Source organism: Oncorhynchus masou, unplaced genomic scaffold, assembly GCF_036934945.1.
Source record: "Oncorhynchus masou masou isolate Uvic2021 unplaced genomic scaffold, UVic_Omas_1.1 unplaced_scaffold_1438, whole genome shotgun sequence".
Taxonomy (NCBI): domain Eukaryota; kingdom Metazoa; phylum Chordata; class Actinopteri; order Salmoniformes; family Salmonidae; genus Oncorhynchus; species Oncorhynchus masou.
In genome coordinates, this window is record NW_027004346.1 from 8,379 (window position 1) to 29,122 (window position 20,744).

The 20,744-nt window shown below is 42.4% G+C and overlaps 1 protein-coding gene across 1 annotated transcript in view; it reads right to left on the bottom strand.

The window, feature by feature from the left end:
* Positions 1 to 3,458: 3,458 nt before the first annotated feature.
* LOC135530844 (inner ear-specific collagen-like) overlaps positions 3,459 to 20,744 on the bottom strand; it is a gene marked incomplete at its 3' end in the record, with an annotated part of 35,525 nt that continues 18,239 nt past the window's right edge. The window contains exons 5-6 of the mRNA XM_064959018.1: positions 14,521 to 14,565; positions 3,459 to 3,488 (exon numbers count right to left, since the gene is read on the bottom strand). Coding sequence (XP_064815090.1) covers positions 3,459 to 3,488; positions 14,521 to 14,565 — 75 coding nt within the window. The remainder of the gene's footprint in view (positions 3,489 to 14,520; positions 14,566 to 20,744) is intronic.

Sequence of the window (20,744 nt, forward strand, 5' to 3'; positions counted from 1 at the left end):
TCCTGTCAGGCTGTATCACCGCCTGGTACGGCAACCGCACCGCCCGCAACCACAGCACTCTCCAGAGGGTGGTGCAGTCTGCATCACAGGGATCATACTGCCTGCCCTCCAGGAAACCTGCAGCACCCGATGTCACAGGAAGGCCAAAAAAAATAATCAAGGACATCAACCACCCGAGTAACGGCCCGTTCACCCCGCTATCATCGAGAAGTAGAGATCAGTACGGGTGCATCAAAGCTGGGACCAAGAGTCTGAATCACAGCTTCTATCCCAAGGCCATCAGACTGTTAAACAGCCATCACTAGTCGGCTTCCACCCGGTTACTCAACCCTGCAGAGGCTGCTGACATATATACATAGACATGGAATGACTGGCCACTTTAATAATGGAACACTAGACACTTTAATAATGGAACACTAGTCACTTTAATAATGTTTACATCCTGCTTTACTCATCTCATATCTATATACTGTATTATATTCTATTGTATTGTAGTCAATTCCACTCTGATATTGCTTGTCCTAAGATTTATATATTTCTTAATTCCATTCTTTTACTTTTAGATTTCTGTGTATTGTTGTGAATTGTTAGACACTACTGCACTGTTAGATACTACTGCACTGTTAGATACTACTGCACTGTTAGATACTACTGCACTGTTAGATTCTACTGCACTGTTAGATACTACTGCACTGTTAGATACTACTGCACTGTTAGATACTACTACACTGTTAGATACTATTGCACTGTTAGATACTACTGCACTGTTAGATGCACTGTTAGATACTACTACACTGTTAGATGCACTGTTAGATACTACTGCACTGTTAGATGCACTGTTAAATACTACTACACTGAAGATACTACTGCACTGTTAGATAGCACTGCACTGTTAGATACTACTGCACTGTTAGATACTACTGCACTGTTAAATGCACTGTTAGATACTACTGCACTGTTAGATGCACTGTAAGATACTACTGGACTGTTAGATACTACTGCACTGTTAGATGAACTATTAGATACTACTGCACTGTTAGAATCTACTGTTAGATACTAATGCACTGTTAGATACTACTGCACTGTTAGATACTATTGCACTGGTAGATACTACTGCACTGTTAGATGCACTGTTAGATACTACTACACTGTTAGATGCACTGTTAGATACTACTGCACTGTTAGATGCACTGTTAAATACTACTACACTGAAGATACTACTGCACTGTTAGATACTACTGCACTGTTAGATGCACTGTTAGATACTACTACACTGTTAGATGCACTGTTAGATACTACTGTACTGTTAGATGCACTGTTAGATACTACTGCACTGTTAGATGCACTGTTAGATACTACTGCACTGTTAGATGCACTGTTAGATACTAATGGACTGTTAGATACTACTGCACTGTTAGATGCACTGTTAGATACTACTGCACTGTTCGATACTACTGCACTGTTAGATACTACTGCACTGTTAGATACTACTGCACTGTTAAAATCTACTGCACTGTTAGATACTACTGCACTGTTAGATACTACTGCACTGTTAGACACTACTGCACTGTTAGACACTACTGCACTGTTAGATACTACTGCACTGTTAGATACTACTGCACTGGTAAATACTACTGCACTGTTAGATACTACTGCACTGTTAGATGCGCTGTTTGATACTACTGCACTGTTAGATATTACTGCACTGTTAGATACTACTACGCTGTAAGATACTACTGCACTGTTAAATACTACTGCACTGTTAGATACTACTGGGCTGTTAGATACTACTGCACTGTTAGATACTACTGCACTGTTAGATAGCACTGCACTGTTAGATACTACTGAGCTGTTAGATACTACTGGGCTGTTAGATACTACTGGGCTGTTAGATACTACTGGGCTGTTAGATACTACTGCACTGTTAGATGCTACTGCACTGTTAGACACTACTGCACTGTTAGATGCACTGTTAAATACTACTGCACTGTTAGATACTACTGCACTGTTAGATACTACTGCACTGTTAAATGCACTGTTAGATACTACTGCACTGTTAGATGCACTGTTAGATACTACTGGACTGTTAGATACTACTGCACTGTTAGATGCACTGTTAGATACTACTGCACTGTTAGATACTACTGCACTGTTAGATACTACTGCACTGTTAAAATCTACTGCACTGTTAGATACAACTGCACTGTTAGATACTACTGCACTGTTAGACACTACTGCACTGTTAGATACTACTGCACTGTTAGATACTACTGCGCTGTTAGATACTACTGCGCTGTTAGATACTACTGCGCTGTTACATACTACTGCGCTGTTAGATACTACTGCGCTGTTAGATACTACTGCGCTGTTAGATACTACTGCGCTGTTACATACTACTGGGCTGTTACATACTACTGCACTGTTAGATACTACTGCACTGTTAGATACTACTGCACTGTTAGATACTACTGCACTGTTAGAATCTACTGCACTGTTAGATACTACTGCACTGTTAGATGCTACTGCACTGTTAGATGCTACTGCACTGTTAGATGCACTGTTAAATACTACTGCACTGTTAGATACTACTGCACTGTTAGATACTACTGTTAGATACTACTGCACTGTTAGATACTACTGCACTGTTAGATACTACTGTTAGATACTACTGCACTGTTAGATACTACTGTTAGATACTACTGCACTGTTAGATACTACTGTTACATACTACTGCACTGTTAGATACTACTGCACTGTTAGATACTACTGCACTTTTAGATACTACTACACTGTTAGACACTACTGCACTGTTAGATACTACTGCACTGTTAGATACTACTGCACTGTTGGAACTAGGAATACAAGCATTTCGCTACACCCACAATAACATCTGCTAAATATGTGTATGTGACCAATAGAATTTGATTTGATATGATTATGCCACAATATAAAGGCTCATATATGCTTTAAGTTATATAAGTTATGAAGCATTATATCGGCAGGCTTTAAGTAAAGTGTTACCAAAACATATGTTTTAAATCAAACAAACAATGTTTTGAACATTTCAAATGACAAAGAACACTGTAGAGTTGTCATTCACAATGATAACACATGTCCGTACGCCATCAATATTAGAAACTCCCATAGTTCTCCAACATAACTCCTGCAGTTGTCATTCCTCCTCTGACAAGGCCTCGTATAAACTGCTGTATGCCTGGGTCTATTGTAAATCTGACCTAGGCAGGGCCATTGTTCCGTGACCAATTACATAATAAAAAGTGCACTTCATCAAATTGATTTGGATCAGGAGGAGAGGGCTGTTTGGTTTCATGTCTGGTTTATTTAACAGCCTGTCAAAACAGCATAGAGGTATGTGTTGGTGGGTACATAAGGATATGAGATTCAGACTCAGTGTACCACATAAAAACAATGAAATGTCAAGGAAAATATGAATATACCTGATCTCCCTTGAGTCCCTCTTTCTCCACCTGAAACAAACAAGAGAAAACAATGACAACTACAATATGACAGTTACAATATCAGTCTAATTGAAGACACATTATACACTATACAAAATAGTTCAATCAGAAGAACAAAACAGCATTTGTAGATTGATCAGAATGTGGCAGGTTATGGTTTTTGTAATCACGTAACAATTCTTTGAAAAATGCTGCTGTGAATGTGGGTCAGAAGGGACTGAGTCCAAGCAGTACTATTTGAACCCAGGTTAGGGCCTTTCACAGTCACACTCCTACTGGTGATGTGGGTGGAAGGGAGGGGAGCAGACAGACAGACAGACTGACAGGCAGACAGACAGACAGGCAGGCAGGCAGGCAGACAGACAGACAGACAGACAGACAGACAGACAGACAGACAGACAGACAGACAGACAGACAGACAGATGGACGGACAGACGGACAGGAGACAGTCAGACAGACAGACGGACGGACAGACGGACAGGAGACAGTCAGACAGACGGACGGACAGACGGACAGGAGACAGTCAGACAGATGACAGACAGACAGACAGACGGACGGACAGGAGACAGTCAGACAGACAGATGGACGGACAGACGGACAGGAGACAGTCAGACAGACGGACGGACAGACGGACAGGAGACAGTCAGACAGACGGACGGACAGGAGACAGTCAGACGGATGACAGAGAGAGACAGTCAGACATACGGACGGACGGACAGACAGACAGAGTTGTCTGTCCTCACAAACTACTGTCCACATTCAGGGCCACAGATCAACCTATCAGCTTACACATCCATCCCAAATAAGAGGTGTCCCCTTTCAATTGGCCTCCTCGCAAAAACACTGAGGACTTTTTCTTGGAAGCAGCAGCTGCAGAAAGTAGCCATTCATAACATGACATGTGTACAGAATGTGTCACTCACAGGCCCCTGTCTCTGTGCTTAAAGGTGCAATCTGTAGTTGGTACATCCAGTTTTGTACTTTTTTTGGGGGGTGATATATACCCATGACAACTTCAAATGCTTCATGAGCTTAGTTCAACTGTCGTACCCCATCAAACCCCCAAATATAAGCTTCTATTTTACTCCATTGTTTGTAAACAATATAATTGTAAACAAACACTGCACATCAGGGGGAGGCAGTTCCTGTTTTTGATTTAATCGACCTGGAAGACCAGGTGTGTTGAATTTAGGCAATCACTGAACTGATCAATTAGCTCAGTTGGTCAGGTGTGGTGCCGAGTTAGAACAGAACCCTGCAGTACCTGTGTACTCCAGGAACAGGGTTGCCTCGCCCTGCTGAGCTTCAGAACATGGTTCAAACTATCATTTTGATCTCATGGATGGGCAGTCCTTAGCCGTTTACCAAAACTGTGGCAGGGTGGCGGCTTCATAGTTTTTTTTAAATCACAGATTGCCTCTTTAAAACAGTGGACAGAAATCTATCGTTTAACAAGACGGCTGACAAGCCTTTGGTATCTGTGACAGCGGCTGTAAACATGAATGACAGCTAGGAACCGTGATGCCCCTCTATAAAACACAATGTTCTATCTCACAAAGCACTGCTTTACAAACTCATTCTCAATGTATAGCATATCTACACAGTACTTGTAAAAGGGAAACCTTGGGTTAAACTGAATGGGGTATATCGGCTAGTTCATCTATACTACCATTTAGTAGTGTTCAGTAGTGTTCAGTGATAGTAGGTCCACTATCACCGCAATGTTGTTTACAAGTCTGTTGTGAGAAGACCTGGTAACGCCTAACCATGGTGTTCTCGATTCCCAGGATAGAATTTCTGTTATCCTGATTCGTCTCTTATTAATGTATAATTAGCTAGTGTAAATAGCTCGTCAACGGTGACAGTTTTCAGTTGGGGTTTGGTAAGTATTTGGGTGACATGAAAGGGACGGTGCCACACACACTCTGCCTCGCTCCAGTGCTAATGAGACGTGGCAGGGCAGATAATTAGCTAACCACTCACAGTATACTCTTAATCTTCACCCATCACCTCCCCTATTACCACCAGCCAGGCCCTGTGTGTATTAGTGTGTGTGTGTACGTGCGTGGGTGTCATGCATTGTTTGTGTGTGCGCGTGTGAGCATTGTGCGTCTCTGAGTGTGTGTGCACCCATGCATGTGTGTGTATATTCATCTACCAGTCTCTGTCTAGAGTTTCTAGGCTATGCTCCCACTAAGCTCCCTCTCCCTGGGCTCATGTTAACAGAACTAGAGAGGACAAGCAGACAGTGCAGCCAGCCCAATTAAAGGAGCACTATGCATGAAGCATGCTGAGGCTTCTACTGGGATTCACTAAACGCTGAGGGTCTACTGGGAGAGACTGGCGTTTGGAACTCTTAGACTGAGTCAGTGGGGAGGAGAAGAGAAGAGAGCAGAGGAGAGTTGAGGAGAGCTGAGGAGAAGAGAGCTGAGGAGAAGAGAGGAGAGTTGAGGAGAGGAGAGCTAAGGAGAAGAGTGGAGAAGAGAGGAGAGTTGAGGAGAGGAGAGCTGAGGAGAAGAGGAGAGCTGGAGGAGAAGAGAGGAGAGCTGAGGAGAAGAGAGGAGAGCTGAGGAGAGGAGAGCTGAGGAGAAGAGAGGAGAGGAGAGGAGAGCTGAGGAGAAGAGAGGAGAGCTGAGGAGAGTTGAGGAGAGGAGAGTTGAGGAGAGGAGAGCTGAGGAGAAGAAAGGGGAGGAGAGCTGAGGAGATGAGAGCTGAGGAGAAGAGAGGAGAGTTGAGGAGAAGAGAGCTGAGGAGAGGAGAGTTGAGGAGAGGAGAGCTGAGGAGAGGAGAACTGAGGAGAAGAGAGGAGAGCTGGGTGCGTGCTTAGCCCCCTCCTGTACTCCCTGTTCACCCAAGTCTAGCTTGGCCACGCGGACTCCAACACCATCATTAACGACACAACGGTGGTAAGGCCTCCTGCCTATAGGCTGTCTCACCGACAACGATGAGACAGCCTATAGGCAGGAGGCCAGGGACCTGGCAGTGTGGTGCCAGGATAACAAACTCTCCCTCAACGTGAGCAAGACAAAGGAGATGATTGTGGACTACAGGAAAAGGCGAGCCGAACAGGCCCCCATTAACATCAAGGGGGCTGTAGTGGAGCGGGTCGAGAGTTAACTTGGTGTCCACATCACCAACAAAACTATCATGGTCCAAACACACCACGACAGTCGTGAAGAGGGCACGACAAAACCTATTCCCCCTCAGGAGACTGAAAAGATTTGGCATGGGTCCCCAGATCCTCAAAAAGTTCTACAGCTGCACCATCGAGAGCATCCTGACCGGTTGCATCACCGCCTGGTGTGGCAACTGCTCGGCATCCAACCATTAGGCGCTACAAAGGGTAGTGTGTAAGGCCCAGTACAACACCGGGGCCAAGCTTCCATCCATCCAGCACCTATATACTAGGCGGTGTCAGAGGAAGGCCCAAAAAAGACTCCAGTCACCCAAGTCAAAGACTGTTACCACACGGCAAGCGGTACCGGAGCACCAAGTTTAGGTCCAAAAGCTTCTACCACCAAGCCATAAGACTGCTGAACAATCATTCAAATGGCCGCCAGGACTATTTACATTGACCCCCCCCCCTCCATTTGTTTTTACACTGCTGCTACTCACTGTTTATTATCTATGCATAGTCACTTTACCCCGACCTACATGTACAAATGAGCTGGACTAACCTGTACCCCTGCACATTGACCAGGTCCCCCCTGTATATAGCCTCGTTATTGTTATTTTATTGTGTTACTTTTTTTTCTTTGTAAATATTTTCTTAAAGAATTTACTTAAAACTGCATTGTTGGTTAAGGGCTTGTAAAGTAAGCATTTCACCTGTTGCATTCGGCATACGTGAACTTAAATTTGACTAATAAAACTTCAAAGTTGAGAGACAGAGTGAAGGAAACCATGTCTTCAACTTCTCTCACACATGTAGGTCAACCATGGCTGATATCTGTCACTCCCTTCTCATCTCTTCCTGCCCTTCCCATCCTTCCCCCCAGAGCTCCAGACCAGTGGTCTACCTGCCTGCTCTTCACCATGCTCCAAGCCCCAGGAGAGGTGTGGAGAGAGGGGGTTAACCATCCTCATCTACACCTGTCTAGCCTCTCCTTGTCTGACCTCCCAGACAGCACAGAGGTGGATGGTAATGTGACACTGAGACTGTTCACCTGAGCAGTTCCAAATCCCTCTCTCCCCTCCTCACCCCCCCTCTCTCCCCCTCATCCCCCTCATCTCTCCTCATCCCCCTCATCCCCCCCTCCTTCACCTCTCCTCATCCCCCCTCATTCCTCATCCCCCTCATTCCTCCTCCCACCTCATTCCTCCTCCTTCCCCTCATCACCTCCTCCTTCCCCTCTCCTCATCCCCCCTCATTCCTCCTCCTTCCCCTCTCCTCATCCCCTCTCATCCCTTCTCCTTCCCCTCTCCTCATCCCCCCTCATTCCTCCTCCTTCCCCTCTCCTCATCCCCCCTCCTTCCCCTCTCCTCATCCCCCCTCATTCATCCTCCTTCCCCTCTCCTCATCCCCCTCCTTCCCCTCTCTGTTGTTTTTTTATTGTTGAACTCATTAGTCATTCATCAATTTATTGACTCTTATATGGATCTTTCCTTAGCACCTATCATACACAGAGTATAGTACAACACGAAACGTCAACAGTGACTCTTATATGGATCTTTCCTCAGCACCTATCATACACAGGGTATCGTACAACACGAAACGTCAAAAGTGACTCTTATATGGATCTTTCCTCAGCACCTATCATACACAGAGTATAGTACAACACGAAACGTCAACAGTGACTCTTATATGGATCTTTCCTCAGCACCTATCATACACAGAGTATAGTACAACACGAAACGTCAAAAGTGACTCTTATATGGATCTTTCCTCAGCACCTATCATACACAGAGTATAGTACAACACGGAACGTCAACAGTGACTCTTATATGGATCTTTCCTCAGCACCTATCATACACAGAGTATAGTACAACACGAAACGTCAACAGTGACTCTTATATGGATCTTTCCTCAGCACCTATCATACACAGCGTATAGTACAACACGGAACGTCAAAAGTGACTCTTATATGGATCTTTCCTCAGCACCTATCATACACAGAGTATAGTACAACACGAAACGTCAAAAGTGACTCTTATATGGATCTTTCCTCAGCACCTATCATACACAGAGTATAGTACAACACGGAACGTCAACAGTGACTCTTATATGGATCTTTCCTCAGCACCTATCATACACAGAGTATAGTACAACACGAAACGTCAACAGTGACTCTTATATGGATCTTTCCTCAGCACCTATCATACACAGCGTATAGTACAACACGAAACGTCAACAGTGACTCTTAAATGGATCTTTCCTCAGCACCTATCATACACAGAGTATAGTACAACACGGAACGTCAACAGTGACTCTTATATGGATCTTTCCTCAGCACCTATCATACACAGAGTATAGTACAACACGAAACGTCAACAGTGAATCTTATATGGATCTTTCCTCAGCACCTATCATACACAGAGTATAGTACAACACGGAACGTCAACAGTGACTCTTATATGGATCTTTCCTCAGCACCTATCATACACAGAGTATAGTACAACACGAAACGTCAAGAGTGACTCTTATATGGATCTTTCCTCAGCACCTATCATACACAGAGTATAGTACAACACGAAACGTCAACAGTGACTCTTATATGGATCTTTCCTCAGCACCTATCATACACAGAGTATAGTACAACACGGAACGTCAACAGTGACTCTTATATGGATCTTTCCTCAGCACCTATCATACACAACGTATAGTACAACACGGAACGTCAACAGTGACTCTTATATGGATCTTTCCTCAGCACCTATCATACACAGAGTATAGTACAACACGAAACGTCAACAGTGATTCTTATATGGATCTTTCCTCAGCACCTATCATACACAGAGTATAGTACAACACGAAACGTCAACAGTGAATCTTATATGGATCTTTCCTCAGCACCTATCATACACAGAGTATAGTACAACACGGAACGTCAAGTGATACACATTCAGACGATTCATTTCGAAAGGAAAGGAATTGCTGGTATTCAATCATTCTCTTAGACTGTAAATACTGGCAGAGATTATTACTACTCTAAATAAATGTCTGAAGAAGTTACCTCCACGTCGAGCCAAGCGGCGGTACTTGCGGGAGGGCTTGTGCATGCAGAGCTTTAAAGGTCAGTCAAAATAAACAGCACCTTGTGTTACCTTAACCCATTTAGCTGTGTGTGTGTGTGTGTTGTCCACCACAGCTGGGTTCATCATTTCAAAAACATTATTTCAAAAACATTATCTGGGCTTGATTGAGCTTGCCTGGCAAAGCAGAACTAAAGAAATAGTTGCAAATAGTATCAGGAACCGATATCTGGTCTTCATACCACATGACACCCTATTCCCTAGGAACCTACTGTATGTCTGGTGTGCTGTCCATCCTATTCCCTAGGAACCTACTGTATGTCTGGTGTGCTGTCCATCCTATTCCCTAGGAACCTACTGTATGTCTGGTGTGCTGTCCATCCTATTCCCTAGGAACCTACTGTATGTCTGGTGTGCTGTCCACCCTATTCCCTAGGAACCTACTGTATGTCTGGTGTGCTGTCCATCCTATTCCCTAGAACCTACTGTATGTCTGGTGTGCTGTCCATCCTATTCCCTAGGAACCTACTGTATGTCTGGTGTGCTGTCCATCCTATTCCCTAGGAACCTACTGTATGTCTGGTGTGCTGTCCATCCTATTCCCTAGGAACCTACTGTATGTCTGGTGTGCTGTCCATCCTATTCCCTAGGAACCTACTGTATGTCTGGTGTGCTGTCCATCCTATTCCCTAGGAACCTACTGTATGTCTGGTGTGCTGTCCATCCTAGGAACCTACTGTATGTCTGGTGTGCTGTCCATCCCTAGGAACCTACTGTATGTCTGGTGTGCTGTCCATCCTATTCCCTAGGAACCTACTGTATGTCTGGTGTGCTGTCCATCCTATTCCCTAGGAACCTACTGTATGTCTGGTGTGCTGTCCATCCTATTCCCTAGGAACCTACTGTATGTCTGGTGTGCTGTCCATCCTATTCCCTAGGAACCTACTGTATGTCTGGTATGCTGTCCATCCTATTCCCTAGAACCTACTGTATGTCTGGTGTGCTGTCCATCCTATTCCCTAGGAACCTATGTCTGGTGTGCTGTCCATCCTATTCCCTAGGAACCTACTGTATGTCTGGTGTGCTGTCCATCCTATTCCCTAGGAACCTACTGTATGTCTGGTGTGCTGTCCATCCTGTTCCCTAGGAACCTACTGTATGTCTGGTGTGCTGTCCATCCTATTCCCTAGGAACCTACTGTATGTCTGGTGTGCTGTCCATCCTATTCCCTAGGAACCTATGTCTGGTGTGCTGTCCATCCTATTCCCTAGGAACCTACTGTATGTCTGGTGTGCTGTCCACCCTATTCCCTAGGAACCTACTGTATGTCTGGTGTGCTGTCCACCCTATTCCCTAGGAACCTACTGTATGTCTGGTGTGCTGTCCATCCTATTCCCTAGGAACCTACTGTATGTCTGGTGTGCTGTCCATCCTATTCCCTAGGAACCTACTGTATGTCTGGTGTGCTGTCCATCCTATTCCCTAGGAACCTATGTCTGGTGTGCTGTCCATCCTATTCCCTAGGAACCTACTGTATGTCTGGTGTGCTGTCCATCCTATTCCCTAGGAACCTACTGTATGTCTGGTGTGCTGTCCATCCTATTCCCTAGGAACCTATGTCTGGTGTGCTGTCCATCCTATTCCCTAGGAACCTATGTCTGGTGTGCTGTCCATCCTATTCCCTAGGAACCTACTGTATGTCTGGTGTGCTGTCCATCCTATTCCCTAGGAACCTACTGTATGTCTGGTGTGCTGTCCATCCTATTCCCTAGGAACCTACTGTATGTCTGGTGTGCTGTCCATCCTATTCCCTAGGAACCTACTGTATGTCTGGTGTGCTGTCCATCCTATTCCCTAGGAACCTACTGTATGTCTGGTGTGCTGTCCATCCTATTCCCTAGGAACCTACTGTATGTTTGGTGTGCTGTCCATCCTATTCCCTAGGAACCTACTGTATGTCTGGTGTGCTGTCCATCCTATTCCCTAGGAACCTATGTCTGGTGTGCTGTCCATCCTATTCCCTAGGAACCTATGTCTGGTGTGCTGTCCATCCTATTCCCTAGGAACCTACTGTATGTCTGGTGTGCTGTCCATCCTATTCCCTAGGAACCTACTGTATGTCTGGTGTGCTGTCCATCCTATTCCCTAGGAACCTACTGTATGTCTGGTGTGCTGTCAACCCTATTCCCTAGGAACCTACTGTATGTCTGGTGTGCTGTCCATCTTATTCCCTAGGAACCTACTGTATGTCTGGTGTGCTGTCCATCCTATTCCCTAGGAACCTACTGTATGTCTGGTGTGCTGTCCATCCTATTCCCTAGGAACCTATGTCTGGTGTGCTGTCCATCCTATTCCCTAGGAACCTACTGTATGTCTGGTGTGCTGTCCATCCTATTCCCTAGGAACCTACTGTATGTCTGGTGTGCTGTCCATCCTATTCCCTAGGAACCTATGTCTGGTGTGCTGTCCATCCTATTCCCTAGGAACCTACTGTATGTCTGGTGTGCTGTCCATCCTATTCCCTAGGAACCTACTGTATGTCTGGTGTGCTGTCCATCCTATTCCCATCCTATTCCCTAGGAACCTACTGTATGTCTGGTGTGCTGTCCATCCTATTCCCTAGGAACCTACTGTATGTCTGGTGTGCTGTCCATCCTATTCCCTAGAACCTATGTCTGGTGTGCTGTTCATCCTATTCCCTAGGAACCTACTGTATGTCTGGTGTGCTGTCCATCCTATTCCCTAGGAACCTACTGTATGTCTGGTGTGCTGTCCATCCTATTCCCTAGAACCTACTGAACCTACTGTATGTCTGGTGTGCTGTCCATCCTATTCCCTAGGAACCTACTGTATGTCTGGTGTGCTGTCCATCCTATTCCCTAGGAACCTACTGTATGTCTGGTGTGCTGTCCATCCTATTCCCTAGGAACCTACATCCTATTCCCTAGGAACCTACTGTATGTCTGGTCTGTGCTGTCCATCCTATTCCCTAGGAACCTACTGTATGTCTGGTGTGCTGTCCATCCTATTCCCTAGGAACCTACTGTATGTCTGGTGTGCTGTCCATCCTATTCCCTAGGAACCCTATGTCTGGTGTGCTGTCCATCCTATTCCCTAGGAACCTACTGTATGTCTGGTGTGCTGTCCATCCTATTCCCTAGGAACCTACTGTATGTCTGGTGTGCTGTCCATCCTATTCCCTAGGAACCTACTGTATGTCTGGTGTGCTGTCCATCCTATTCCCTAGGAACCTACTGTATGTCTGGTGTGCTGTCCATCCTATTCCCTAGGAACCTACTGTATGTCTGGTGTGCTGTCCATCCTATTCCCTAGGAACCTACTGTATGTCTGGTGTGCTGTCCATCCTATTCCCCCTGTATGTCTGGTGTGCTGTCCATCCTATTCCCTAGGAACCTACTGTATGTCTGGTGTGCTGTCCATCCTATTCCCTAGGAACCTACTGTATGTCTGGTGTGCTGTCCATCCTATTCCCTAGGAACCTACTGTATGTCTGGTGTGCTGTCCATCCTATTCCCTAGGAACCTACTGTATGTCTGGTGTGCTGTCCATCCTATTCCCTAGGAACCTACTGTATGTCTGGTGTGCTGTCCATCCTATTCCTAGGAACCTACTGTATGTCTGGTGTGCTGTCCATCCTATTCCCTAGGAACCTATGTCTGGTGTGCTGTCCATCCTATTCCCTAGGAACCTATGTCTGGTGTGCTGTCCATCCTATTCCCTAGGAACCTACTGTATGTCTGGTGTGCTGTCCATCCTATTCCCTAGGAACCTACTGTATGTCTGGTGTGCTGTCCATCCTATTCCCTAGGGACCTATGTCTGGTGTGCTGTCCATCCTATTCCCTAGGAACCTATGATGATCTATTCCCTAGGAACCTATGATGATATGATCTGGAAAGTTGAGATTATTTATGACTGATTAGTTATTCATGACCATTTTGGTTGTATTCACAGTTGTCACCCAAAATAATCACATTTGCCCCTCCCTCCGATAGCTCTACTATTCCTATCAAATAGTTGGGAACATGTATGGAGTATACAACTGTCTATCTTTCTCTACTGTTGACTCTCTGTTAGTCAGCACCTGGCCTACTGTTGACTCTCTGTTAGTCAGCACCTAGCCTACAGTTTACTCTCTGTTAGTCAGCACCTAGCCTACAGCTTACTGTCTGTTAGTCAGCACCTAGCCTACAGTTTACTGTCTGTTAGTCAGAACCTAGCCTACAGTTTACTGTCTGTTAGTCAGCACCTGGCCTACTGTTGACTCTCCGTTAGTCAGCCCCTAGCCTACAGTTTACTGTCTGTTAGTCAGCCCCTAGCCTACAGTTTACTGTCTGTTAGTCAGAACCTAGCCTACAGTTTACTGTCTGTTAGTCAGAACCTAGCCTACAGTTTACTGTCTGTTAGTCAGCACCTGGCCTACTGTTGACTCTCTGTTAGTCAGCACCTAGCCTACAGTTTACTGCCTGTTAGTCAGCACCTAGCCTACAGTTTACTGCCTGTTAGTCAGCACCTAGCCTACAGTTTACTGCCTGTTAGTCAGCCCCTAGCCTACAGTTTACTGTCCGTTAGTCAGCCCCTAGCCTACAGTTTACTGTCTGTTAGTCAGCACCTAGCCTACAGTTTACCGTTTGTTAGTCAGAACCTAGCCTACAGTTTACTGTCTGTTAGTCAGAACCTAGCCTACAGTTTACTGTCTGTTAGTCAGAACCTAGCCTACAGTTTACTGCCTGTTAGTCAGCCCCTCTATAAAACAGTTTGGGGTGTGCATCAGCTCATGCTATTTACTAATGTTTAAAACCAAACCATAGATGAGGAGTATGACTTACTTGATCACCTTTGGGGCCAATAGGACCTGAGTCTCCTTTCAAACCCTGGGAACAAACAAATACTTCAGACACCTTTATGTTGTCAATAAAGATCAAAGACAGACACCTTTCTGTTGTCAATAAAGATCAAAGACAGACACCTTTCTGTTGTCAATAAAGAACAAATACATCAGACACCTTTCTGTTGTCAATAAAGAACAAATACATGAGACACCTTTCTGTTGTCAATAAAGAACAAAGACATTAGGCACCTTTATGTTGTCAATAAAGAACAAAGACATTTTTCCAGTCAGAACCTAGCCTATAGTTGACTCTCCATTAGTCAGCACCTAGCCTACAGTTTACTCTCTGTTAGTCAGAACCTAGCCTATAGTTGACTCTCCGTTAGTCAGCACCCAGGACTCCTCAGAGCCTGGTTCCTCTCTACCAGGTACAACCAGAAGAGGACTGGCCACCCCTCAGAGCCTGGTTCCTCTCTAGGTTTCTTCCTAGGTTCCTTCCTTTCCAGAGAGTTTTTCCTATCCACTGTGCTTCTACATCTGCATTGCTTGATCTTTGGGGTTTTAGGCTGTGTTTCTGTATAAGGACTTTGTGACAAATGCTGATGCTCTACATTAAATGCTCTACATTATATTGGTATCGAACATGTCACCCTCCCTAGGAGAGGGGGTGACCTCAACAATGTATTGTTAAAATGAGAGGCTGCTTGGATCTTTAATTTAAAGACCCTTGCTCCCTTCGGTCTCAACGTAGACTTTGATCTGAAGCCATTCTTGTGATTATTGTGATTGTGCCATTGTAAATGTTTGTAGGCTTATGTAGCCAAATTGTATCTGTGATGGTATGCTATCCATTTGTTTTTTTATATGCTATTATATCTGAGAATTAACCAATGATATCAGGCCACACCCGGCCATGATTACAGACACGTGTGTCTTTTGACACTCTATAAACGAGTCACCCAGCAGTGTTCGTCATTCTACCCTGATGAAGACCGTTTGTCTGTGGAAACGTTGGACATAAATATTATTGCATCTGAGCTCCCTGAGTGTGCGGCTCTCCTTGATTCTCTAAATATGAAAAATGGCCAAACTCTCTAAATATATTTCTCTGGGCTTCAAGTTCAATGGTAAACCTGTAATCCAGAGGCGTAAGAAAAGCACACCTATTTAGGCGAGGTGCTGGCTAGCGGAGTGGAACACTTGAAAAATAGTGTTCTAATCCTAGACATTCAGTTAGATTGTTTCAATATTCCCCATGTTATGTAATGTGAACAGGAACTAACATGGCTGTCATAGGATTCTGTAGTGTCATGTAAATGCTTCAGAATGCAGATGACTCAATGTCCCACCTTTGGTCTGGCCTACATGATGAACTGTCAGTCACATAGTACACAGTAATAATGCCCATTCTGTCCAACGGCTTGTTTTTCACATCATGTACGATAGATAGATGCTGATGTTAAAACTTGGCTTTGTCATCAGACATGTGTTGTGTTATAATAGATAACACATTTGAACCCAATTTCATCACCTGATTTCATTTGGACTTTAACACATTACAGTAAAGTAGACTTTGGAAGAAGTCAGAATAGCCCGTTGAACCAAGCATAGTTCCCTAGACATAATAAACTAATGGACACTATATCAATATTACTGCATGAAAACTAGCCAGCTGGCTAAATCTCTCACATTTACAGAAATGTTCATTGATGTGCTTTGTCCCAGTCACATAAATACACACATAAATAAATCTCTACAGGAAAGCTATTGATTGTACTGTATAAGAAACCATTGAGACCATACCAGACAGCTATTGATTGTACAGTATAAGAAACCGTTGAGACCATACCAGACAGCTATTGATTGTACAGTATTAGAAACCGTTGAGACCATACCAGACAGCTATTGATTGTACTGTATAAGAAACCGTTGAGACCATACCAGACAGCTATTGATTGTACAGTATTAGAAACCGTTGAGGCCATACCAGACATCTATTGATTGTACTGTATTAGAAACCGTTGAGACCATACCAGACAGCTATTGATTGTACAGTATTAGAAACCGTTGAGACCATACCAGACAGCTATTGATTGTACAGTATAAGAAACCGTTGAGACCATACCAGACAGCTATTGATTGTACAGTATTAGAAACCGTTGAGACCATACCAGACAGCTATTGATTGTACAGTATTAGAAACCGTTGAGACCATACCAGACAGCTATTGATTGTACAGTATTAGAAACCGTTGAGACCATACCAGACAGCTATTGATTGTACAGTATTAGAAACCGTTGAGACCATACCAGACAGCTATTGATTGTACAGTATTAGAAACCGTTGAGACCATACCAGACAGCTATTGATTGTACTGTATTAGAAACCATTGAGACCATACCAGACAGCTATTGATTGTACTGTATAAGAAACCGTTGAGACCATACCAGACAGCTATTGATTGTACAGTATAAGAAACCGTTGAGACCATACCAGACAGCTATTGATTGTACAGTATTAGAAACCGTTGAGACCATACCAGACAGCTATTGATTGTACAGTATTAGAAACCGTTGAGACCATACCAGACAGCTATTGATTGTACAGTATTAGAAACCGTTGAGACCATACCAGACAGCTATTGATTGTACAGTATTAGAAACCGTTGAGACCATACCAGACAGCTATTGATTGTACTGTATAAGAAACCGTTGAGACCATACCAGACAGCTATTGATTGTACTGTATTAGAAACCGTTGAGACCATACCAGACAGCTATTGATTGTACAGTATAAGAAACCGTTGAGACCATACCAGACAGCTATTGATTGTACAGTATTAGAAACCATTGAGACCATACCAGACAGCTATTGATTGTACAGTATTAGAAACCGTTGAGACCATACCAGACAGCTATTGATTGTACTGTATAAGAAACCGTTGAGACCATACCAGACAGCTATTGATTGTACAGTATAAGAAACCGTTGAGACCATACCAGACAGCTATTGATTGTACAGTATTAGAAACTGTTGAGACCATACCAGACAGCTATTGATTGTACAGTATAAGAAACTGTTGAGGCCATACCAGACAGCTATTGATTGTACAGTATAAGAAACCGTTGAGACCATACCAGACAGCTATTGATTGTACAGTATAAGAAACCGTTGAGACCATACCAGACAGCTATTGATTGTACAGTATAAGAAACCGTTGAGACCATACCAGACATCTATTGATTGTACAGTATAGGAAACCGTTGAGACCATACCAGACAGCTATTGATTGTACAGTATAAGACCATACCAGACAGCTATTGATTGTACTGTATTAGAAACCGTTGAGACCATACCAGACAGCTATTGATTGTACTGTATAAGAAACCGTTGAGACCATACCAGACAGCTATTGATTGTACAGTATTAGAAACCGTTGAGACCATACCAGACAGCTTCATCATGTTTAGCCGCCACACATAAAAAAGCTCTGACTGCAGAAAAAACAATGAACATTCATGAACATTTCAGCACATCAATGAACATTTCTGTAAATGTGAGAGATTTAGCCAGCTGGCTAGTTTTCGTGCAGTAATATTGTTATAGTGTCCATTAGTTTATTATGTGTTTTAATGTACATTCAGCGGCGTTGACTTAGTAATAGTTGACTTTGCCAATAGTAATATAAATCGCCCAGAGCCATTTTAATGTCAGATCAACATCCTCTACTGGTATAGAACTGAGTGTCAGTTTCCCATCTGCAGGTCTGGATCGATATTTATGATGCAGGAACATATTCATGATAAACTGATCCGAACATCCGCTTAGATATATGGCATTCTATAGGTTTATAGTGGTATTCTATAGGTTTATAGTGGTATTCTATAGGTTTATAGTGGCATTCTATAGGTTTATAGTGGCATTCTATAGCTTTATAGTGGTATTCTATAGGTTTATAGTGGTATTCTATAGGTTTATAGTGGCATTCTATAGGTTTATAGTGGTATTCTATAGGTTTATAGTGGCATTCTATAGGTTTATAGTGGTATTCTATAGGTTTATAGTGGTATTCTATAGGTTTATAGTGGCATTCTATAGGTTTATAGTGGCATTCTATAGCTTTATAGTGGTATTCTATAGGTTTATAGTGGTATTCTATAGGTTTATAGTGGCATTCTATAGGTTTATAGTGGCATTCTATAGCTTTATAGTGGTATTCTATAGGTTTATAGTGGCATTCTATAGCTTTATAGTGGTATTCTATAGGTTTATAGTGGCATTCTATAGGTTTATAGTGGTATTCTATAGGTTTATAGTGGTATTCTATAGGTTTATAGTGGTATTCTATAGGTTTATAGTGGTAATCTATAGGTTTATAGTTATAGTGGTATTCTATAGGTTTATAGTTATAGTGGTATTCTACAGGTTTATAGTGGTATTCTATAGGTTTATAGTTATAGTGGTATTCTATAGGTTTATAGTGGTATTCTATAAGTTTATAGTGGTGTTCTATAGGTTAATAGTGATAGTGGTATTCTATAGGTTTATAGTGGTATTCTATAGGTTAATAGTTATGGTGGTATTCTATAGGTTTATAGTGGTATTTTATAGGTATTCTACAGGTTTATAGTTATGGTGGTATTCTTTAGGTTTATAGTGGTATTTTATAGGTATTCTATAGGTTTATAGTTATGGTGGTATTCTATAGGTTTATAGTTATGGTGGTATTCTATGGGTTTATAGTGGTATTCTATAGGTATTCTATATGTTTATAGTTACGGTGGTATTCTATAGGTTTATAGTGGTATTCTATAGGTTCATAGTAGCATTCTATAGGTGTATAGTTATTGTGGTATTCTATAGGTTAATAGTGATGGTGGTATTCTATAGGTGTATAGTGATGGTGGTATTTTATAGCTTTATATTGGTATTCTATAGGTGTATAATGGTATTCTATAGGTTAATAGTGATGGTGGTATTCTATAGGTTTATAATGGTATTCTATAGGTTAATAGTGATGGAGGCATTCTATAGGTTTATAGTGGTATTCTATGGTATTCTATAGGTTTATAGTTATGGTGGCATTCTATAGGTTAATAGTGATGGTGGTATTCTATAGGTTTATAGTGGTTGTCTATATGTTTATAGTGGTATTCTATAGGTTTATAGTGATGGTGGTATTCTATAGGTTTATCGTGGTATTCTATAGGTTAATAGTGATGGTGATATTATATAGGTTTATAGTGGTATTCTATTGGTGTATAGTTATGGTGGTATTCTATAGGTTTATAGTAGTATTCTATAGGTTAATAGTGATGGTGGTATTCTATAGGTTTATAGTGGTATTCTATAGGTTTATAGTGGCATTCTATAGGTGTATCGTTTAGGTGGTATTCTATAGGTTTATAGTGGTATTTTATAGGTATTCTATAGGTTTATAGTTATGGTGGTATTCTATAGGTTTATAATGGTATTTTATAGGTATTCTATAGGTTTATAGTTATGGTGGTATTCTATAGGTTTATAGTGGTATTTTATAGGTATTCTATAGGTTTATAGTTATGGTGGTATTCTATAGGTTTATAGTTATGGTGGTATTCTATAGGTTTATAGTGGTATTCTATAGGTATTCTATAGGTTTATAGTTATGGTGGTATTCTATAGGTTTATAGTGGTATTCTATAGGTTCATAGTATTATTCTATAGGTGTTTAGTTATTGTGGTATTCTATAGGTTAATAGTGATGGTGGTATTCTATAGGTTTATAGTGGTTGTCTATATGTTTATAGTGGTATTCTATAGGTTTATAGTGATGGTGGTATTCTATAGGTTTATCGTGGTATTCTATAGGTTAATAGTGATGGTGGTATTCTATAGGTTTATAGTGATGGTGGTATTCTATAGGTTTATCGTGGTATTCTATAGGTTAATAGTGATGGTGGTATTCTATAGGTTTATAGTGGTATTCTATAGGTTTATAGTGGCATTCTATAGGTGTATCGTTTAGGTGGTATTCTATATGTTTATAGTGGTATTTTATAGGTATTCTATAGGTTTATAGTTATGGTGGTATTCTATAGGTTTATAGTGGTATTCTATAGGTATTCTATAGGTTTATAGTTATGGTGGTATTCTATAGGTTTATAGTGGTATTTTATAGGTATTCTATAGGTTTATAGTTATGGTGGTATTCTATAGGTTTATAGTTATGGTGGTATTCTA